This window comes from Molossus molossus, unplaced genomic scaffold (assembly GCF_014108415.1).
Source record: "Molossus molossus isolate mMolMol1 unplaced genomic scaffold, mMolMol1.p scaffold_m16_p_4, whole genome shotgun sequence".
Lineage (NCBI taxonomy): Eukaryota > Metazoa > Chordata > Mammalia > Chiroptera > Molossidae > Molossus > Molossus molossus.
The window spans coordinates 120,866,401-120,890,172 of record NW_023425377.1 but is presented as its reverse complement, the minus strand read 5'-3'; the positions used below and the strand labels follow the sequence as shown (position 1 = coordinate 120,890,172).

The window sequence follows — 23,772 nt, the reverse complement described above, 5'->3', positions numbered from 1 at the left end:
TTAATCATCAAAACATATTTTAACATATATCCTTTTTAACATATATCCATTCCTGGAAAAAATTAACTGGAGCATGGATAGTTTGCAAACAAGTGTTTTGTTGTTTTTTTACAAATGAAAGGAGACAGGTAAATTTTTTTTTTTTTTTTAACAGCCAGAGAAACATTAACTTTTGTTTCCCTCAAAAGCCCTTTAAAAAGATTTCACTCCACGGGTGGGTCGAGGGGCGGGGAAGCGCACTAACCTCACTGCCCGCAAAGGTTTCCTAAACCGTTACCTACAGATCACTGTTTTCATTTGGGACGAGGCTCAAGACTGCAGGTGACCGCGGTGCCCCAGGGCGCCAGGGGGGACTTTTTGACCAGGAGAGGCGACAAACGTCGGGGCAGAGCGGCCGGGTCGCGGGCCCAGCTCGGTCCCGAGCGGCCCGCGGTGGGCGGCCGAGACCACCTGCCTCGCCTCGGGCCGACTCCCGGGCGGAGCGACACCGGCGCCACGTGCGTAGCCGCCCCGCCCTCTGCCACCGGCGTCCGAGCGCCGCGCGAGTTCGCCCGAGTCACAGAGGCCGGCGCGCGCCCCGCCCAGGCGCCCGCAGCTCGGGCCGCCGCCGCCGCGAGCCCGGAATCGCCCAGTTCGCCCTCCTCCCCCTCGGCGGGCCGCTGGGGCGGGACCGGCGCTCGGGGCGGGCTCGCCAGTCAGCCCGCGGGCGGCGGCCAGGCCGGGGCCGCGGCCGGCGAGCGGCCACGTCACGCTCCTCCCGGAGGCCCCGCCCCGCCCCCGCGGCCCGCCCCCGCACGCCCCGCGAGCAGTTACCGGCTCGGGGCGCGCGCCGCCCACTCCGCTGGAGGCCCCGCGGCGGCTCTTGCGCCCTCGCTGCCCGCGCCCGGGGACGGCTGCGGCTGCGGCGCCCGCGCGGCCGGCGGGCTCGGGCCGTGCGTCGCTGAGGCGGGCCGAGCCGACGGGCGGTTAGCGCTCCGTTCGACGCGGGGAGGGGCGGCACGCCGGGCGCTGCACGGCCTCGGCCGACGCGGGCGGCGGTGGCGGCGGCGACGGCGGCCGGGCTCTCGGGCTCTGTGCCCCAGGCCGGAGCCGGTGGTTGCCCCGGCGCAGAGACGGGCAGCCGGACTCCCTGGCCCCGGGCTCCCTGGCCCCGGGCCCCCCGCGGCTGGGGCGGCTGGGGCAAGGGGACGATGTCTGCCCGCGCCCCGGCGCCCGGCGCCCACTCCCGGGAGGAGCCGCCCGCGGCAGCTGCCGAGAAGGCGTCGCCGTCGCCCGAGGTGAGCCGGCAGGCCGAGCCGCTGCCCGCGCCCGCACAGGAGGGCACGCAGGCGGCCGGCGAGGAGAGGGCCGCGCCCGCCACCTGCGCGGGGGCGCGGGGAGAGCCGTCGCCGGCGCTGGTGCTGGGACACAGCGTGCCCCAGGCGGCCGTGCCCGTGAGGCCTCTGGCGCTGCACCTGGCGCACCGGGCGCGCGGGCCGGGGGGCCCCTTCGGCGGGGAGCCGCCCCCCCCGCCGCCGCCGCCGCGGGACCCGCCGCCCGAGGACGCCCGGCAGGAGGAGGTGGCGGCGGCCGGCCCAGAAGGAAAGGCGCAGTCGTCCCTGCCGCCGAAGGAGAACCCTTGGACCAAGAAGCCGCCTCCGCACCTGTCACCGGCCGGGTCGGAGCCGCCGTCCCCTCTGGATTCCCTGGAAGCAGGTCGGTGGCTCCGCTGGGTGGGCACCGGGGTGTGTGCGTGGGGGCGGCTCGCGTGGGGACGCGGGCTGGCGGGGGAGGGGCAGGCCTCCTTTCCCTGTCAGTCAGGGCACTTCTGTTCCAAGGTGTCATTCACTCTGCCCATTTACATAAATGGACATCTGGACGCGGCGGCGGGGAGAGGTGGGACCTCGGCTGCTCCTTGGCGGGGGCGCGGCGGCCCGGCGGCCTCGCTCGGTCGCCCCCACGTGCGTGGGGACTTGGGGAGGCTGCGGGTGGGGAGCTGCTGCCGTCCACCCTACAGAAAAGTTTCCGCGGACGTTTTAGAACAAGGGGATTGGTGTGTGTGTGGAAGCACCCGTTGTGTTTTCTTTTTTGTTGCGAAATAATTGGTAAAGCTGGAAGTTTCAGGGTTTTCAGAACGCGAGGTAGTCGGGTTAAAAGCGAGGCTGTGGACTCGCTGCCACGCTGCTTTGAGTGGCGAGTGTGGTGGGAATAACTGGAGCAGGGTCGTTGACACGAGAGCGGAGGCAAGGTGGGGAATGGTAGTCTTCTAACTTTCAGATCTCCTTTTGGAAGAGATTAGATTATGTCACTGCCTTTGAATGCTGACCAGTGGCCTCTGGGTACTTTATTTTAGTTGTAGCAATTGCATTTTTTAAAAAAAGTTTAAATGGAAAGAGTAAAAACAACCAAGATAAAAAGCAGTATGTCCTAGTTTTGCTTTCTAAATTAAGTTATATGAAATCAATTGAACTTTAACATAGAAATGACAGCTGTTTACTAGCAGATCTTCAGTTTTTCTTAAAATTAAAGATTAACAGTGGGATAGGGAAAATATGAGCGCGTTTATAGATGTGTGAAGATCAGTTGAGATGAAGGGTGTGGTGTAAATGTAAGGTGATTTTTGAAGACATGCACTATATTATTGCAGATATATAACGTTTCTTCAGAGGAACTTTTGGAGTGAGATAAGTGTTAATTGATTTATTTAGCTTTTGCACAGTAATACTTATCATTATTGATACATTTTTACACTGGTACAAAAAAAGCTACTTAAAATGTTTTTCTAAATTTAGTATTGCCATCATTCTCTTCTAGCTGCAAATATCTGTTTGTCAACTACTATTACTAACTGAAGAAAATAAAAATCTTAAAGCAAAATCTCCATAAAATTTTGCTATTTCATTAGGAAGTAAGCCCTAATGAATCTGAATGGCTGTCTAACCTCTGTTTCTAGACTTACACAGTTATACATTGTATTCAGTGAACTACCAGAAAAAAGTCTTTGTTGACTATAAAATCACTGTGATGGGTTTTTAAATCATTAAGGTAAGACTCAGGAGTTTTAATTGAAAATGACCTTGTGAAAAATAGTTTAAAAGATTAACCTACAGGTGCTTTCATTGGGTATCTTAATCTTTGTTGGAGATTAAGAACAAGCTGATGCTTGATGTATGGTGTGGTTCACAGGAATTTTAATTTTGCTGATGTCTCTCTGTAGGTAACTCTCTGTTCTTGGAATCCATAGAAATACTATCCTTCAGATTTGGAGTAACATTGTAACTTGGTCTCTCCAATCCTGTCTCTACACTGTTTTACTACAACTTTTATTTGTAGTTGATACTTAAGTAATTTAAATAAGAGACTGGTGTAGAAATGCACTGTCTGAAAGACTTAGGGATAGTGTTACTAACGAGTAGACTTTTGGCAAGATTTCTGGGCGTTATAAGCAAGTGAATGTATTCATCTCTTCCAGTTCCTAAGACCAGAGTGCCATCTATATAACTGGGTGTGTTGCCCTCCTATTTTCCTAAGCAAATTTGCACTACAAGAAGAGTGAAATAGGATCAGAAAAACTTTAGTGTCCAGGGTAGGTGAAAACTAGGGAGTGTTACATTAGTACCATAATTTATTAGTAGGCCTGTATAATTTATCCTACAGACCAGAATATCATTGAAAGGGAAAGAGAAGTATATTAATTATGCTGGGATAACAGACTTAATCCATGTTTATCCTGGCCAAACCTGCATTTACCGTCACTCTCCTAATGAAGTACAAGGATTCCATCCACAAGGGTTGCCAGAAAGTTGAGTACCCGAGATAGAAACATTATAGGAAATATAGGGGAGTATTTCAGGATTGTTAATCATGAATTTTCTCTGTTACAAACTGCAGGTGAGGCATCATTCCTCCTTCAGTCCTGGTGAAACACTTTCTTCTACTTTTGGGATGGTTCTGGCCTGTGTATTGCTGTTTCTGGTAATCCAGATAAGTCCCTCTTTTCAACCAAAGTCTAGCCCACCCAAGTGATCTAAAATAGTGTCACTGCAATTTTGAATTCAGTCAGGAAACCAAAAAGAATTTTTCCTCAATCTGCCCTAACCTTGTTAAAAGTAGTTTTACTTATTTTGGAGATCTTTATTAAAATCACAGTATGGGGTTTATTGATCACTGACCTGTAGCCATGGTTACATTTTATATGTTAAAAATCAGCTTTCTTTTTGTTGTTGTTAATCCTCACCTGAGGGTATTTTCCCATTGATTTTTAGATAGAGAAGGGGGGGAGGGAGGGAGGGAGAGAAACCTGATGTGAGAGAGACATGAATTGGTTGCCTCCCACATAACCATGCCCAGGGCCAGGGATCAAACCTTCAACCTAGGTACATGCCTTTGGCTGGGAATTGAACCCTGGACCTTTTGGTCCTCTGGCTGATGCTCTAACCACTGAACCAAACCTGCCAGGGCAAAAATCAGCTTTCTAATATCATTTTAATTGTTTTACTCACAAAAACATGGTATACAAAAATACTGATTTTTTTCCATCTAGTTTTCTCTGACCCTATCAACCCTCTTTCTTCCTACATCTGCTCCCCAGCTGTTATTACCCTAGGAACATTTTAAGTAAGTTATATAAATGATACATAAGTACATTCTCCTTGTATATAAAGGACTTTTTTTTAAAAAAAAAATGTTTTTATTGATTTTTTTAGAGAGAGAAAAACATTCATGTGAAAGAGATACATTGATTAACTGCCTCCTGCACGCTCCTCACTGGGAATTGAGCCCATAACCCCGGCATGTGCCCTGACTGGGAATCAAACCGGAACCTCTCAGTCCATGGGAAGATGCTCAATCCACTGCCCAGCTAAATACTGAACTTTTTTTTCCTGCTTTTTTGGGGGGTGGGGGAGGCAGTGAGCTTTCAGCCAACACAGTCCTGCCATCCCTACCCCCCACCCTCCAAAGTGGGGCCCTGGAGCCTTAAATACTGAACTTTTGATGTCCTTATCAAAAAAGAGATAATTGTGTTGCCAGTTTATAGAATATCCTTTTAGACCTGTGCCATTATTTCCAAATATAGTGTTTTGTATCTATATTTAGAACATAATTTCATTCTCCTTTTTTCATTTAGAGTGTTGATTGATCCTTTTTTCTTGTTACCATTAGTGAGGTTTTTAAAATTATTTTTATTGAGGTATAATTGACATACAACATACTAGTTTTAGATGTACAACATAATGATTCAGTTTTCAAATGTATTGCAAAATGATCACCACAGTAAGCCTAGTTACCTGTCCCTATACATACATAATTATACTTTTTTTTTCTTGTCATGATATTGGTCCTTTTTAACCTAAACCCCTTTAAAAACTGCTGAGAAGTGGCCCATAAATGTAACTGACATAGTTAATTTAGCCATTAATTGGTCGATACGCATCACAGCATCTTGGTGGTTTCAAATAAGATTTTTATATATACCTCTTTTATGTCTGACTTTTTCTAGGATAAGTGGAGTTCTTAGGTCACAGGGTGTCAGTCAGTTGGCAAGTTACTCTCTCAAGTGACTGTACACAAGTTCTGGTCTCCTTATGGAGGTGTTTAAAAAAAAAGGAAAAAAGTTGCCCTGGCCGGTTTGGCTCAGCGGTTAGAGCGTCGGCCTGCGGTCCGGAGAGACCCGGGTTCGGTTCCCGCTAAGGGCACGTACCTCGGTTGCAGTTTGTCCCCGGCCCTGGTTGGTTGTGCGGGTGGCGACCACTCGATGTGTCCCTTTCACATCGAGGTTTCTCTCTCTCTCTCTCTTCCTCTCTCTTCCTCCCACTCTACCAGAACAAAAAATGGAAAAATGTCCTCGGGTGAGGATGATAAAAAAATAAATAAATAAATAAATAAATAAATAAATAAATAAAAAATAAAAAAAAAGGAAAAAAGAAAAAGAAATAAAGTGACTGTACAGATAGATACTCCCATTTTAGAGTATGAGAATTAAGATTTTTTTAAAAAGTTTTTTTAAAGCACTTATTATAGCAGAATAACATTTTGCTAGATTTCTGTCTTAAATATGTATAATAAAATCATGTGAAATGTTGCTAATTGCCAATGCATTTAATTTTTTTTTTTTTACTTTAGAGAGGAAGGGAAAGAGGGAGAGAGAGAACATCAGTGTGAAGGAGAAACATCAATTGATTGCCTCCCACACACATCCCAACTGGGGATCCAATCAGAAACCTGGGTATGTGCCCTGAACTGGAATCGAACCTTTTGGTGTACAGGACACTGCTCCAACCATCTGAGCCACAATGGCCAGGGCTGCCAATGCATTTTTTAAAATAAAGCTTTGCTGGTCATGAAAATGAAAGTGAGTAAAATTGTCAGTTATGTTACAGTTTTTGTTTTCTGTATCCAAGCTCCTAAAATGAAATTTCTTTCCTTATCAATTTAGAATTATTTCCTTATAGATTTTCAAGGTTAAAGAATAATACTTGAAAGATATTGGAGCCCGGCTGCTGTGGCTCAGTGAATTGAGAGGTCTCAGTTTATTCCCAGTCAGGGCACATGCCTAGGTTGTGGGCTTGATCCCTATTGAGGGACGTGCAGAAGGCAGCCAATTGATGTTTCTCTCTCACATCAATATTTAAAAAAAAAAAATCAATAAAAACATATTTTAAAAAATGGTGTATATATTTTAAGTGACACTATCCTTGAAAGATTATATTACCATACACTCTTGCCAATATCTTAGTTTTTTTTTTTTTTGGTTAAGCCTCACCTGAGGATATTTTCCTGTTTTTATAAGTTTTTAAAAATGTTTTTATTGATTTTTTTTTTTTTTTTTTTTTTTTGTGAGAGGGAGGGAGGGAGGGAAAGGGAGAAATAGAAACATTGATGTGAACTACTGGGGATTGAGCCCACAACCCGGGCATGTGCCCCAACCAGGAATCAAACCAGGACATCTGAGTATATGGGACAATGCTCAATCCACACCAGCTCTGCCCCAAGGATATTTTTCCATTGATTTTTAGAATGGGAGAGAGAGAGAACATCCATGTGAGACAGACACATTGGTTGGTTTCCTCCCGCACAACCCCCACTGGAGCCAGGGATCGAACCTGCAACGCGGGTATGTACCATTGACCAGGAATCAAACCCGAGACCCTTCGGTGCACGGGCTGACGACTCTAACTGCTGAGCCCAACTGGCAGAGCTGTTTTGTTTTAGTTTGCATTTATTATCAGTGCACTTGTTTTTTTTGTGGACAGTTAGCTTCCCAAAAAGGGGGGGGAAATGCTGGCTTTGCAAGTTCAATTCTTTTTCTAGACTTATAAATTAGAAAATTTATTGTTTCCATGGGAGAAATTGGGACTTTGAAACGGGAATGTTTTAGGAAAATCTTTCTCTTGGAAAAGTAAATTAACTCAAAGGGCTATTTAGTAACCAATGTTACTAAATCACTCTATTTCCTATCCCAGAGTATCCAACCACATTGGCCAACATAATTTATCACATCCTTTGTGGTGAGATTAAATTTTGGTAAAGAAAAAATATACATAAACATTCCAATTACAATGTATACATAAAGATATTCCATCAATAAAATGCAGCATTAGTCCTGGCCAATTTGGCTCAGCAGTTAGAGCGTTGGCACGCGGACCAGAGAGTCTCGAGTTCGGTTCCCACTAGGGAACTGTTGCAGTTTGCCCCTGGCGCTGGTTGGGGTCATGTGGTTGGCGACCACTCCATGTGTCTCTCTCACATCGATGTTTCTCTCTCTTCCCCCCTCTCTCCCTCCCGCTCTATCTGAAGACAAATGCAAGGATGTCCTCGGGTGAGGATATAAATAAATAAATAAATATAAAATAAAATGCAGCATTAGAGACATCACAGAGTTAAATGTAAAAATTTCCCCATTAAGATTTGCTGAAGAATTAAAGTTGAGAAATTAAAATTTAAACAAAATCCTAACTTTTTGAGTCCAAAAGAATTGACTGAAATAAAAATCTTGTTTCCTTTTATTTCTAAAAATGTGAAGAAGTTAAGGTCAAGATCCTTCCTCCATAGCTTCTTTACATACTTTTAGCTAGAGGTTATAATCGGTGTCTAGAGTATGGAATCTTACTGATTTTTTAAAAAAATCCTCACCCGAGGGCATGCTGAGAGAGATAGAGTGGAGCGAGCGAGCGAGAGACAGAGAGAGACACATCGATGTGAGAGAGAAACATCAATTGGTTGCCTTCTGTCTGTGCCCTGACCGGAAATCTAACCAGCACCCTGTCTGTGCACAGGACTCCACTCAGCCAACTGAGCCACTCTAGCTGGGCCATATTGATTTTTAAATCAATAGAAAGATTAACTCTGTCACATTCAAATATTTTTTTCTCCAGTTTCTTAACTTAATTGTATCATTTAGTATTAAAATTTAAAAGATTACTTTCGTTTTTATGGGGCCAGAATAATTTTTATGTTTAATGTGTGACTTTAATTTGGTGATTATCTAATGTCGAATTTATTTGTAATAAAGGCATATAAATTTGTGTGGCCTGTTCCTTATTACTTTTCATTATATCAAATAGTTTGTATAGGATGTATTTTGTTAACTACCAGGCACTTAATTTACTTAGCCATATTTTGGGACATATTTTCATTTTACTGGGAAAAGTTCTTCAAATGTTCTGTACTATATAACTTTCTTAAAATAAACATGCTTCAGTGAAATTCTAGATAATGTTCAGATAAATATTCTTTATTAAATGAGATTTTTTTCCTATCCCCTTTTTTGTCCTACTTGTTCAATTTTTTTTTTTTTAGTACTGTATCTAATTTTTCTTTTCTTTCTTTCTTTTTCTTTTTTTTATTCTTAACCAATGATATTTTTTTCTTCATCTTCAGATAGAGAGCGATGGAGAGAGAGAGAAACATCGATGTGAGATAGAGACTCACTGACTGGTTGCCTCCTAGAGCCAGGGATGAACTGCAGCCAAGGTACATGCTCTTGACTGGAATGGAACCTGAGACTCATTGGTCTCCTGGCCGATGCGCTAACCACTGAGCAAGATTGGCTAGGGCATATCTAATTTTTCTTATTGAAATATTTTTTTTTTATCCTTACCTGAGGACACTTTTGCAATCATCTTCAATTAGAGCGAGAGGGAGAGAGAAACATCAGCATGAGAGAGACACATCAAGTGGTTGCCACCCGCATGACCCCAAACAGGGCCAGGGACAAACTGCAACCGATGCACGTGCCCCTAGCGGGAACCGAACCCGGGTCTCTCTGGACCTCAGGCCAACGCTTCAACTGCTGAGCCAAACCGGCCAGGGCTCTTAATGAAATATTTTATGCTTACGCACATTTACACTGTCCACACATGCACATATATATGTGTACCTAAAGTATAAAGAAGAATAAAACCAATACCTGTATATTCACTAGTCTACTTTAAAAATAGAATTATTACAATATTCAATGCTCATTTCTGGTAACATCTTTATCCTTTGTCCTTCATTCCTCTTTATTTGATAAGTCAGATGGTCGTATGTACAAATACCAATTGTAAGTTGAAAATATAGCTAAGTTGAAAATGCATTTAATCATTGGCTGATGTGGCTCAGTGGATAGATATCGGCTCAAGCACCAAATAGTCTGGGGTTCAATTCCCAGTTAAGGGCAAATTCCTAGGATGCAGGTTCGATCTCCAGCCTGGTGGGGGCGTATGGGAGGCAACCAATCGATGTGTCTCCCACATCAATGTTTCTCCCTCCCTCCCTCCCTCCCAATTTCTCTCAAAAAGAAAAAACAATGGAAAAAATATTCTGAGGTACAGATTAACAAAAAAAGGTGGCAGATTTAAAAAAAAAAGTGCATTTAATATTGCACTGTAGAGTATTGTAATTGAGTGGTGGGCTAGGAGCTGCAATTCACTGCCTGGCATTGTAAGTATTGTATGGTATATCACTAACCTGGGAAAATATCAATATTCAAAATTGGAAGTACGATTCTACTAAATTTTTATCGCTTTTGCACCAAGAAAAAGTAGAAAAATAGTCGAACTATTACAAGTTAGGGACCATTTGTATCTTTTTTCTTTATTGATTTTAGAGAGGAAGGGAGAGGGGGAGAGAGAGAAACATAGATGAGAGAGAACATCAGTTGGCCGCCTCCTGCATGCTCTCCCCTGGGGATTTGGCCCACAACTTGGGCATATGCCCTGACTAAAAATCGAACTGGCGACCTCTTGGTACATGGGTCAATGCTCAGCCACTGAGCCACACTGGCCAGGCACCATTTGTATCTTAAATTTGCTTCTGGCTTTGAACTCAAATACTGTTTTGTTCTGTGAATTGGTCATTGCTATGATTTGGGAGATTCATATTTTGCTGAATTATTGTATTTACTGTAGATGCAGATCCCAAGTTTATTCCATTGTTTAATGTTTACTTTTATCATATTTAGCTAGATGACATTGCCATCTGGTTATCTTGCTAAGCAATGAAGCAATCTAAAAGACAGTGTAAAACTAAAACTTCATTTGGAGACACAGTATAATATATATATTATTGTCAATCACTGTTATTCAAGTTAAGGATAAATGGTGATTCTATGATAGTCTTATACAAACTTTTACAGAGGCCTATTTTCTGTGGATTAATTTATTATAGTTGCCAAACTTGTATGTTGTTGTTTTTTATCCTCACCCGAGGATATTTTTCCATTTTTTGTACAGATAGAGTGGGAGGGAGAGAGAGGAAGGGAGAGAGAGAGAGAAACATCGACGTGAAGGGACACATCGAGTGGCTGCCACCCGCACAACCAACCAGGGCCGGGGACAAACTGCAACCGAAGTACGTGCCCTTAGCAGGAACCAAACCCGGGTCTCTCTGGACCGCAGGCCGATGCTCTAACCGCTGAGCCAAACTGGCCAGGGCTGTTTTCTTTTTTTTTTTATTAATTTAATTTTGTTACAGATGTTTCTCCTTTTTTTCCCCATTGACATCCTCTTCCCCATGCCCTCCACCCTGTCCAAACCTGTATGTTTTCAGGGACATATAGTTCGAAGTCTTCTGACTTATCTTGTGGATGCTCTTTAATGGACGTGTATTAATCTTATAGAAAAAATGTATCAAATTGGGAATTGAGCTACTAACTTACTAAATTGGAACATGTTATAATTTTTAAACGGTTAATATTTTCACTTCTCGCTTTGAACATTGAAGATCAGTTTGAACTTACCTTTGAAATGTAGTTGATTTCTTGTTAGAAATTTGAGTCTCAGAACTTTCTTTGGATTTTGTTGGAAAAAATGACTACACTGACTTACTGAAGTCTGTGTTGTAATAGTTACTTTGTTTTTTCTTCAAAAGCACTTCTGAGCATTGAATGAACCTCCCTCCAAGTGGCTTCAAGCTGCCAGGACACAGGCCTCCACCTAACACCCTTAATGTTCTCCTCAGCTCTTGTGCTGAACAGTTTGGCCTTCACAGTGACAGGCTCGTTGGGAGCTCTCCCTTCCCCAGAACTTTGCAGTAGCCCGATCGCACCACGTCAGTGATAGGAGCTGCTCCAGTCTTGTTTTTGGCAGCATTTACCTGTGTCTGCTCACTGACCAAGGTCCAGTTTATCAAGGTTGACAGTTGGGCAGAAGCTCTGGTTATGCCTCACATCAACTTTCCCAAAGGAGCCTGAGTGATATTTTTTGAAGTTGATCCTGTGATGATGCAAGCTACCAGCATTACCACGGCCTCCCAGGTGCTGCTGGTGCTTGCCTGCAGGATTACAGAGCCGGTCGGGAGCCCTGGCCATGGCTCACGTGGCCTAGAAGCTTCTGGGTCTCTCTGTCTGCATGGCATGTTGGTGGCTGAGATACAAGAGAGTTACTTTGTTAAATATATTTAATGAAGTGGTTGTAAAAACAATTCTATGTATTTTTTTTTTTAGAGCTCAGTTCCCCAAAAATTATAAAAGCAGGAAAACTCAAGACAAAGAAATCCAACAAGGTATGTCTTTACATGAAGTAGTTCTTAACTATTCTATATTAATTTTGAAAAGCATTGTGTTCTTAGATTATTGTGTATTTTTCTTCTAGTTGTATTATTGGTGGTGATTTAAAGTTAATATACCAGCATTTATGCAGACTCCCATATGCCTCTGTTATCCTGTTGATATCAATTGGGTCCGTGCCATGAAACAGTACTAGAAGTTACATAATAAGACCAAGCCATTCTTGTTTCAGCGTTCTCTTGTTTTGGACATACCTTTGGATTAACTTGGCAAACAGCCTGCGTGTATATATATGATATATAGCAATTTTTTTTATTGTTGTTAATCCTCACCTGAGGATATTTTCCCATTGATTTTTACAGAAAGTGGAAGGGGAGGGAGGGAGGGTGGGAGAGAGAGAAACAAACATCGATGTGAGAGAGACACGCATCTATTGGTAGCCTCCTGCACAACCCTGACTGGGGCCGGGGATCAAACTTGCAAGCCAGGTACATACCCTTGACTGGAAATCGAACCTGTGACCCTTTGGTCCGAGGGCCAATGCTCTAACCTGAACTAAACTGGGCAGAGTTGAATGTAGGTGATTTTTACAATTGATTCCACTTTTAGAAACTATTTTTTATATTTAAAATTTCTAATTTGCAGACATAACTCTTATTTATTACTTCTTAGGCTAGTGATTTCAGCGATATGGCAAATTGGCCAACACCAAGTGAATTAGTGAACACTGAAGTGAGTATTGTTTTAAGGCTTTCTTTATATATCTATATATAGGGAAAAGATTCTTATTTCAACATGCAGAATTTATTTTACTGCAAATTTAAAGAATCACATAAAAAAGTGCCTGCATTTTATTTTATTTATTTTAAATCCTCACCTGAGGATGCTTTTTTTCTATTTATCTTCAGATAGCATGGGTTGGGGTTGGGGAGAGAGAGAAACATCGATGTAAGAGAGACATCGATTGGTTGCTTCCTGCATGACCCAGACCAGGGCCAGGGACCAAGCCACAACCGAGCTTCGTGCCCTTGACTAGAATTGAACTTGGGACTCTTCTGTCCATGGGCTGATGCTCTAACTGCTGAGCTAAACCGGCCAGACAGTTTTGCCCACTTTAATATAATGTGTCTAATTAAAGCCAATTTTGTTTCAGAATTTATGCTGTTTGTTTTTTTCTGATTTATAATATTTCCAATATATGTTGAAGTGCTATGTGTGTATATATACACTATATATACACGCATATGATATATATATACACACACACACACACATATCTATCACATCAAGAAGTGTTCAATGAATAGAATTTTAATTTAATTTTAACGATGGAAGAAGCTCCAAAAGATGTTTCTGAGATATTTTATCAAGGGGATTTTTAGAGTAATAGCATATGTGATTATACATGTTTTCATCTGATACTGTTCACATTGCTATTTGTAACTTGTGCAGTATGTAGTTGTAGATAATATATATTAAACAGCTTAAGTGGTATGTAAGTAGCATATAATGAACTACAAAGTGGACTATTTGATAAGTTTTGACCTATATAAACCTGTGGAACCATCACTGCAATCAAGATAATGGACTTGACCATTACCCTAAAAGTTTTCTCCCGCACCTTTGTCATTCTCCCTGTCATCCTTCCATCGTCCCAGGCATGCCTGGAAGTGGAGTCATACAGTATGCTTGGTTTTTTTTCGGGGGCGGGGGGGGGGGGCTTATTCAGCTTAATTACTTTAAGATTTATTTGTGTTATGTGTATCTGTAGTTCATTTCTTACTGCTGAGTAGGAGTATTGTATAGCCGTAACGCTGTTTGTCCATTCACCTATTGATGGACATTTATGTTGATTCTACTTATTTTTTGGCTTGTAAAAATAAAGCTGTTATATTAACATTTGTGTGTGAAATTTGGCAAGGATATATACATTCATTTTTCTTGGGTAAATACCTAGGAGTGGAATGGCCACATTGTATGGTAGCTATTTGTTTAGCTTTTCAAGAAACTACCAAACTTTTTATTCCTACTGTCAGTGTATGAGAATTCTAGTTATTCCACATACCAACTAAGACTCTGGTCACTTTTAATTTTAGTCATCATGGTAGGTTTGTGGTCGTATCACATTGTAGTTTCAATTTGCATTTCTCTGACATGATGTCAAGCACCTTTTCATGTGCATTCACCATCAGAGTATTTTTTAATGAAGCAGTTGTTCAACTCTAGTTCATTTCTTAGAAATTGAAGTGTTTTCTCATTATTGTATTTTGAGAGTTCATTATACAGGGTGGGGCAAAAGTAGATTTACAGTTGTGAGTACACGAAACAGTTTATTCTTGTTTTTTTTCTAGAGATAGAGGAAGGAGGGGAGAGAGATGGACAACATCGATGTGAGAGAGAAACGTCTAGCGGCGCCCCCTACTGGGGATGGAGCCTGCAACCCCCTGGGCATGTGCCCTGACCAGGAATTGAACCTGGACCTCTCAGTCCATGGGGCGATGCTTAGTCCACTGAGCCACACCGGCTGGGCAAGATACAAGTTCTTTATCAAATACTTAGAAAATATTTTCTCCCAGGCTGTGGCTTGACTTTTCTCTTAACAGTATCTTTTTTTTTTATTAATTAATTTTTGTTACAGATGTTTCTCCTTTTTCCCCCCACTGATTCCCCCCTCCCCCTCCCTCCCTGCCCTTTCCCCAGTTTGTTGTCCATGTCCACTGTTCATGCATACGTGCATATAAGTTCTGTGGTTTATCTCTCCCCCAACACCACCCCTCTTCTGGGGATTGTCATTCTGTACCCCACTTCCACGTCTCTGGGACTACTCCATTCCTCAGACTGTTATGTTCATTATCCACAAATAAGTGAGATCATATGAAACTTGTCTTTCTCTGTTTGGCTTGTTTCACTTAGGATGATACTTTCCAGGTCCCTCCATGTAGTCTCAAAGGATAAGAGATCTTTCTTTCTTACAGCTGCGTACTACTCCATTGTGTATATGTACCACAGCTTTTTTATCCATTCATCTACTGATGGACACTTGGGCTGTTTCCAGATCTTAGTTATTGTATCTTAACAGTATCTTGTGAAAAATAATTTTTTATTTTTTAGAAGTTGGTATTTGTTTTGCAATATATAGGTAAGGTATATTACCACAGATTTTTGGATATATTAGTAAAAATTATTTCATTCAGAAATTCTTTTTGCAGTGTCAGAGTGTCATCAACCAAGGAAATAAGAAGCTACAAAATAAAAAAGAAAGAGAAGACAAATTTGAAAAGAGAAGTAACAGTGAGAGCAAAGAAAGCCGGGAAACAAAATTAGATGGTCCTGGTGAAAATGTCAGTGAGGATGAAGCTCAGTCAAGTAATCAACGAAAGAAAGGTTAGTTCAAATATGTTCGTTTTAGTTTTATTTTCTGGAAGAAAGTTGTAGTAAGGAATAATTGTACTTAATTGATTCCAGGTAATCACCAGGGGTCCAGTGGGTATTTTTGGGTTTCTTCAGTATGCCGTCTGCAGTGGTTTTTGTAACATTCATTTCTGAACTATTAGGCTTTCCTTTTTTTGACTTGTTATTTATGTAAGAATGAAATGAAGCTCCACTTATAGAGATGAGTGTGGATATATGACTGGAAAGTTGTATAATAACTATTATTCGTTTATTCATTATTGGGTTTGGAGAGAGGAAGGGGGAGAGAGAGAGAGGGGAAAAGAAATTAATGAGAAACATGATTGGCTGCCTCTCACACGCACCCAGACTGGGATAGAACTCATGTGTGCCCTGACTGGGAACTGAACCTGCCACCACAGATGACGCTCCAGCCAACTGAGCCACTCTGGCCAGGGAGTGATAACTGTTAAAATCTGCATCGGAACAGTTGCTTGTCTTTCAGTGAGTTCTGAGAAAGTGTTTTTCTAAGAGAAAAGTGGGAACAACTTTGGCCAGCTTTCTTTACTCATAGCATGCCTTCATTAAATTACAGTTTGAAAAAAAGAAATACTCTTTACATCCTTTTCCATATTCTTTTCAAAATATTTCATGTGTCACAGTATGATTTAACTGCTTTGTGAAACCATATACTCATCAGTGTTCTGAGCCTAGGGAAAAGTGTCTGCAGGGGCCTTTTGGCAGAAATAAATTATATATCTATATCTGTGGGTGTGTGTGTGTAAATGTTGTTTGTTTGTTTGTTTGTTTTGGTGGTACGTGCCCCTAGCGGGAACCGAACCCTGGACTCTCTGGTCCGCAGGCCGACGCTCAGCCACTGAGCCAAACTGGCCAGGGCATATAAATGTATTTTTTTTAGAGAGAGAGGAAGGGAGAGAGAAATAGAAACATTGATCTGAGAGAAAAACATTGATCAAGCTGCCTCCTGCATGCCTCCCACTGGGGTCGGGCCCACAACCCTGGCTTACGCCCTGCATGGGAATTGAACCTGGACCTTCCAGTCCATGGGAGGATGCTCACTTCACACCGCTGGGCAGGCAGAAAAAAATGTTCAGCTGTCAGAAGGTTAGTAGCTGAGGCGAGGCGAACATTGGAGAGAGTGGCAGGAGATGCTCCTGGAGAGGTAGGCACAGTCCACATTATGCAGGGTTCAAAGTTAGAATTGGCATTTTGATTTCCATGGGGAAATGCGGCACCATTTTAATTCGTGGAGATTGTAAGGCATGAGAGGGGACATTTCATAATGTAGGAGCTAGCCAACTTCTTTAGTAATGGAAGCAGCAATCTATCATGTATTGAGCACTTCTTTGATTTTTATTTTAATGATTATCTAATCATTAGCTGCAGGGTGAGCATTAGGCTCACTTGGAACAATGAGCCAAGGCTTATTGCTCAAAAGTGGTACCAACAGGACAACCATGTGGTTACTAGAAAAAAATTTCCCCAGTTTAAACATTTTTCATGCTTCTTAGACACATAATGGGCTTTTTTTTGTTTTTATCCTAATCCGAGGACATTTTTCCATTTTTTTGTTCAGACAGAGCGGGAGGGAGAGAGAGGAAGAGAGAAAGAGAAACATCGACGTGAAAGGGACACATCGAGTGGCTGCCACCTGCACAACCAACCAGGGCTGGGGACAAACTGCAACCGAAGTACATGCCCTTAGCGGGAACCGAACCCGGGTCTCTCTGGACCACAGGCCGACACTCTAACCACTGAGCCAAACTAGCCACGGCCATAATGGTCTTTTTTGCCTGTCTAGAATTCATACAGATGGCAGATCTGTCATCCTGCCCTAAGATTAGTCTTCCTTGTTAATTGCTTCAATTAAAATTATCAGCCAACACTAAAATCCAGGTGTTTATAGTTAGAGTGATTTATATACTCAAGTTATGAATTGACTCTCCTTAGTGCACATATTTTTATCTTCAAACGAAAGTCTTGTTTACGCCAAAGAATTTCTTGATATAATTTATAGTCTTTAAAGTACTTTAGATTATTTCATATTCTCTTTTTCTCATCTGTCCATATGTTGCAGGATTTAAAGGAAATCAGAGAGGGCAAAGAAAGTTGCTCTCTAATATTTTTATGGCAAATGTAGTTGCCCACTAATACTTTCTTTCCCTTGATTACCTTAGCAGTGTTTCCTTTGCTCATGAGTCCTTTTGTTTAGTAAAAAGAAAAAAAAATGTATTGGGCAGAAGACTGAACACTTTGGAACCCTAACTCTGAAATCCACGAATAGGTAATCTTGAGAATTACATCATAACAATCACACAGTCTTTTAGTCAAGAAGACAAGTTAGATTGCTTGTATCTCTTAAGAAGTTAGGAAAATGTGCGTAGTAACTTTAAAAAGATTTATCAAATACAGTTAGACACATTTTATACTGAAACTGTTTTATTAGTAGCAATGCTAGATAAGTCAGTATTTTAGATAGTGATTTGAAACTAAACTTTTTTGAATCACTAGCCAGGCTTTCCAGTGTGTACCTTATAATGTTTTATCAGGAATACCCCATTCTCAAGCCTAAGAATCAAGTACTAGATGGGAGTAGTGTGCACACATATTATTTTTTAATACTTTATCCATCAGACTTAAACAGAAGAATGAGCATTTTACTTAAAAGCAAAATAATTCCAATGATACTTCATCACTGGCTTTTCACTTAATTTTTAGAAATACTATTTGCACAAAATACTTTATTAAGGAACCGTGTAAGAAGAAAATTATTTTGGTGCTCTACAGATAATCCCTTTAAGGACAAATTAAGTTTCATTTAATTAAAATTTAGAGTTATTTTTAAAATTTTTTATTTTATTTTTTCATCACCATCTATCCCCTCTATGCCCTCCTCCACCCACCCCCCGCAGACATCATGCTTTTGTCCATGTATGCTGTCTTTTTTTTTTTTGCTCAATCCCTCCAACACCACCCCCAACACTTCCTTATCACCACCACCAGAGCTGTCTGCCTGCTCTCTATCTATGAGTCTGTCTCTATTTTACTATTTTAGTTTAGTTTGTTCATTGAGTTCCACATGAGTGAAATTTTATGGTACTTGCCTTTCTCTTACTGGCTTATTTCACTAACAATGTTCTCCAGGTCCATCCGTGCTGTCGCAATGGGTAAAATTTTCTTTCTATTTACAGCAGAGTAATATTCCATTGTGTAAAATGTACCACAGCTTTTTTTTTTTTTGCATTTTATTTATTTATTTTTATTAATTAATTTTTGTTACAGATGTTTCTCCTTTTTCCCCCACTGATTCCCCCCTTTCCCGCCCTCCCTGCCCTGTCCCCAGTTTGTTGTCCATGTCCACTGTTCATGCACACATGCATATAAGTTCTGTGGTTTATCTCTCCCCCACCCCCCACCCCTTCTGGGGACTGTCAGTCTGTACCCCACTTCCACGTCTCTGGGACTACTCCATTCCTCAGACTGTTATGTTCATTATATTCCGCAAATAAGTGAGATCATGTGAAACTTGTTTTTCTCTGTTTTGCTTGTTTCACTTAGGATGATACTTTCCAGGTCCCTCCATGTAGTCTCAAAGGATAAGAGATCTTTCTTTCTTACAGCTGTGCAGTACGCCATTGTGTATATGTACCACTGCTTTTTTATCCATTCATCTACTGATGGACACTTGGGCTGTTTCCAGATCTTAGCTATTGTAAATAGTGCTGCTATGAACATGGGGGTACATATATTCTTTCTGATTGGTGTTTCAGGCTTCTTAGGGTATATTGCTGGAAGTGGAATCACTGGGTCAAATGGAAGTTCAATTTTTAATTTTTTGGATGATACTTTCCAGGTCCCTCCATGTAGTCTCAAAGGATAAGAGATCTTTCTTACAGCTGCGTAGTACTCCACTGTGTATATGTACCATAGCTTTTTTATCCTCTCATCTACTGATGGACACTTGGGCTGCTTCCAAATCTTGGCTATTGTAAAAAATGCTGCAGTGAACATGGGGTATATATATTCTTTTGAATTAGTGTTTTGGGTTTCCTTGGATAAATTCCCAGAATTGGAATTGCTGAGTCATAAGGCATTTAGTTCCATTTTAAATTTTTTGTGGTAACGCCATACTGCTTTCCACAGTGGCTGCACCAGTCTGCATTCCACCAACAGTGCACGAGGGTTTCCTTTTTCTCCACGTCCTCACCGGCACTTGTTGACTTATTGATGATAGCTATTATGACAGGTGTGAGGTGATATCTCAAGAGTCCTTTCAAAATTACAAAACTTTATTTGCAATTATGCGTTTTCATTAAATTATATTTTTTCTCCTTTTTCCGCCTAGACACCTCCCTCCCTATTCTGCCCCCGCCCCCAGCATTGTTGTCTATGTCCATTGGTTACACATACATGCATGTAAGTTTCTTGGTCTGTCTCCCCCTCCTCCCTCCCCGTGTCATTAAATGATTTTATTGTGTTTTCTTCAAGCTAATAAGCACAAGTGGGTACCACTCCACTTAAATGATGTAAGACCAGATAGTCAAGAAAGACCAGGATCCCGGAACAGCTCAAGATGTCAACCTGAAACAAACAAATCATCACATAACAGTAGGAGAAATGATACACGAAGTAAGTTACACTCTGAGAGAAAAATGACTCAAGAACTTTGTCTTACTGCTTATTATTTTAATAGCCATGTATAGTATAAACTATTTTAGAGTAAGTTGCAGACATTGTTTCTCTTCAACCCTGAATACCTTCAGAGTCTATATTGTAAGAACAGTAATCCAGTGTGACTATCCACAGGCAGATTTTTCTAATACAGTCCATTACAGTCTTCCTGCTCTTTTCTGGGATCTGATCTGGACTACACATTGCTTTTCGTTTTCTTTTATCTTTAGTTTCCATTAGTCTGGAATAGTTCCTTTGCTTTCGTCTTTCATGACTGATTTTTTTTTTTCTGAGGACTGCAGGACAGATACACCTCATTTTGGGTTTTCAGGTGTTTCCTCGTGGTTGGGTTGGTTTATGAGTTTGGACAGGAATACTGCGAAAGTTAAATGGTTTTCTTCTCAGAGCATCCGTATGGAGCCGCACATGATCTTGGATTATCTTACTGGTGATACTGACTTTGAGCACTTGATTAAGTTTATGTACTCCAGGCTCCTATATTACAAGAGTACTCTTTTCTCCTTGGTAATTAATGTTATTAGTGGGGCAAGACTTTGAGATGTGGGAATCTAAGACTTTTCACATGAGCTTTAGTTTTCATCGGTTGTTACCAGGATAGTTGCAAATACTGATTTTTTTTCTTACTGTATTATTCCTTCTATATTTATTAGTTGGTATTACACTATAAAAAACAACTCCCCATTATTATCAGAATGGACTTGTGGACTCTATTTATTTATTTATTTATCCATTCTCACCCGAGGATACTTTTCCATTTTTTGTTCAGAGTGGGAGGGAGAGAGAGAGAGAGAGAGAAACATCGATGTGATAGGGACACATCGAGTGGTTCCCACCTGCATGACCCAACCAGGGCCGGGGACAAACTGCAACCAAGGTACATGCCCCTAGCAGGAACCAAACCTGGGTCTCTCCGGACCACAGGCCCACACTCTAACCACTGAGCCAAATCGGCCAGGGCGTGGACTCTTTTTTAAAAAAATAATTTTTCTTTGTTAATTTTAGAGAGAGAGGAAGGAAGAGGGAGAGAGATAAAGACATCAATGAGAGAGAGAATTGATTGACCACCTCCTGCATGCCCCCCACGGGGGATCGGGCCCATAACCTGAGCATGTGGACATTTTGACTGTTACCCAATTTTTGATATTAAAGTTCTGCCATGGACATTTTTATGCATATTGTCTAGTAAACGTGTACAAGAGGTTCTCTAGGGTAATTTCTTCAGACCGCAACCCATACGATGCTTTATGAAATTGGTGATTTGGGTCATGATCAAGTGTGTCAAAAAATTGAAAGACTAGAGTACTTCACCCAGTAAATATTTTTTATGACAATTGTGTTTAGATCACAAAATATTTTGCACCTTGGCCGGTTTTGCTCAGCGCTTAGAGCGTCGGCCTGCGGTCCAGAGACACCTGGGTTCGGTTCCCGCTAAGGGCATGTACCTCGGTTGCAGTTTGTCCCCGGCCCTGGTTGGGTCGTGCAGGTGGCAGGCACTTGATGTGTCCCTTTCACGTCGATGTTTCTCTCTCTCTCCCCCTCCCACTCAGTCTGAACAAAAAATGGAAAAATGTCCTCGGATGAAGATAAAAAAATTTTTTTTTTGCTTGCATACTATGTTGTAACATAAAAAATAGGCTTGCTATGTCCCTGGCTGGGTGCTCGGTGGCCTGGGTCATTGTCCCGTACACCAGAAAGGTCGCGGGTTCAATGTCCAGTCACGTCGCAACCAGTTGACGTTTGTCTTTCTCTGTCTCTCTCCCTCCTTCTCTCCCCATTCCTCTCCCCTCTCCCTTCCTCTCTCTCTAGGATCAATACACAGGTAAGGGTTAATTAAAAAAAAAAAGTCTTATTGTGGTTCAGGCAGAAATATTTGGGGAAAAACACTGTATTATTGTGAGGAATTCCAGGATCTAGGTCAGTGATTCTTCAGTGGGAGCAGTTTATTTTTTACTCCCAAGGGGACATTAGGCACTGTCTGGAGGTAACTGGTTTTCAGACAGTGGGAGGGGGGAGTGTTGAGGTGAGTGAGTGCTACTGGAATCTAGTAGGTGGAGGCCGTGGATGATGCTGAACATCCTACCGTGTCTCAGGACATCCCCCCCACACTAGTTATCTGACTCAAAATGTCAGTATTGCCAATGTCGAAAAACCCTGATCTCTAGGGTATATGTACTTTCAGATTACTAATTATTCCAACATGTTTTTTGAAAGAGGATGTGTCTATTTTTTATCTCACTAGCAGTATGCAAATGTTCTGTCATACTATCTTGGTCCACAATTGATATTGCAGGACCATAAAATGTTAGAGTGGACAGATGAGATGCTCTTTCATTGTCTGTATTTGCATTTCTCATCGTCAATGAGCCTGAGCACTATTTTCTGTATTTCTTGTTTATTTACATTTTCTAGTTTGCCCCACCTGTCTTTTAGCCATTTTCCCATGAGAGAAACACATTGTGTGTGCATTTGTGCATAAGAGCTTTGTATGAGGCCTGTATATTCTGGATATAATTTGTATATTGTGTTGCAGAATTCTTCTCCCAGTATGTTTTGTATTTTCATTTCCTTTTTTCTTTCTATTTGTTTGTTTATTTTGTTAATCCTTACTTGAGGATATTTTTCCATTGGTTTTTAGAAAGAGAGAAACATCCATGTGAGGGAAACACATGAATTGATTGCCTCCCGCAGAGCCCTGACTGGGGCCAGGGATTGAACCTGCGACCCAGATATGTTTCCTTGACTGGAATGGAACGTGAGACCCTTTGTTCTGAGGGCTGTCACTCAAACCAGCCAGGGCTATTTCCTTTTTCTTTTTAGATAGAGTGGGAGGGAGGGAGGGAGGAAGGGAGGGAGGGAGGGGGAGAGAGAGAGAGAGAGAGAAACATTGAGGTGTCCACATCGTTTGGTTGCCTCCTGCACAGCCCTGGGGCCAGAGATTGAATCTGCAACCCAGGTACATGCCCTTGATCAGGAATGGAACCCATGACCCTTGGGTCTACAGGCTGTTGGTGTAATTGCTAAACCAACTGGTCAGGGCTATTTCCTTTTTGCTTTAAGAGAAATGCCTTTTACTTAAATAGAAACACCCTTTCCTTAAACATTTTGTGAAAATAAGTATTTTTAGGAGTTTTATATAGTGTAAACTCAGTCGTGTTGGAACTTCTTGATTCTTTGACAGTACAATCTTAGCAAAGAACTTCATCTTTTTCATGTTACTTTTACTTGATAGAATTTCTATTTTATGGGCTCTCTTTTATGCCAGAGACATTTTGATAAATTTCTGTGGGATCTCTTTAAGTTTGTATCTATCTTAAGATTGCCTGGTTACTAATAACTAGTTACCAAGTTGGGAGGGGTGGTTACCATGTTTTCATAAAGATAATCATGTTATTCATAGCTGAAAATTGGAATGTATAAAAAATATTTTATTTTAAAAAGGTTGGAGACGTGATAGAGAGAAGAGAGATGACCAAGATGAAGTCTCCAGTGTGAGAAGCGAAGGTGGTAACATCCGAGGTTCCTCTCGAGGCCGAGGAAGAGGCCGAGGGCGGGGAAGAGGAAGAGGCAGAGGAAATGCTCGATGTATGACGTGACCTTTTTGTTTTTTAAATTAGATGAACTTTGAAAAATGTGTGCAAGCCCTCAACCTTAGTTTTTCCCACCCTCTCATATTTAACTAATTTATCTGTCTGGTAATACAG

The 23,772-nt window shown here is 41.7% G+C and overlaps 1 protein-coding gene across 14 annotated transcripts in view; it reads left to right on the top strand.

Annotated features, from left to right (window-relative positions):
* The first annotated feature begins 1,593 nt into the window (after positions 1 to 1,593).
* Positions 1,594 to 23,772, top strand: part of LARP1B (La ribonucleoprotein 1B) — a 103,342-nt gene continuing 81,163 nt past the window's right edge. For 10 of the 14 annotated variants that reach the window (XR_004956449.1, XM_036240570.1, XM_036240571.1 and 7 more), the window contains exons 1-5: positions 11,906 to 11,964; positions 12,641 to 12,700; positions 15,178 to 15,352; positions 19,868 to 20,008; positions 23,510 to 23,653. Coding sequence is in view for 12 of the 14 variants with exons in the window: in XM_036240570.1 (XP_036096463.1) it covers positions 12,659 to 12,700; positions 15,178 to 15,352; positions 19,868 to 20,008; positions 23,510 to 23,653 (502 nt within the window). In the remaining 2 variants the exon portion in view is untranslated. Of the gene's footprint in view, positions 1,696 to 11,905; positions 11,965 to 12,640; positions 12,701 to 15,177; positions 15,353 to 19,867; positions 20,009 to 23,509; positions 23,654 to 23,772 lie in introns of those variants that run through there. The other 4 variants (XM_036240568.1, XM_036240572.1, XR_004956450.1 and 1 more) reach the window with 2 other exon arrangements.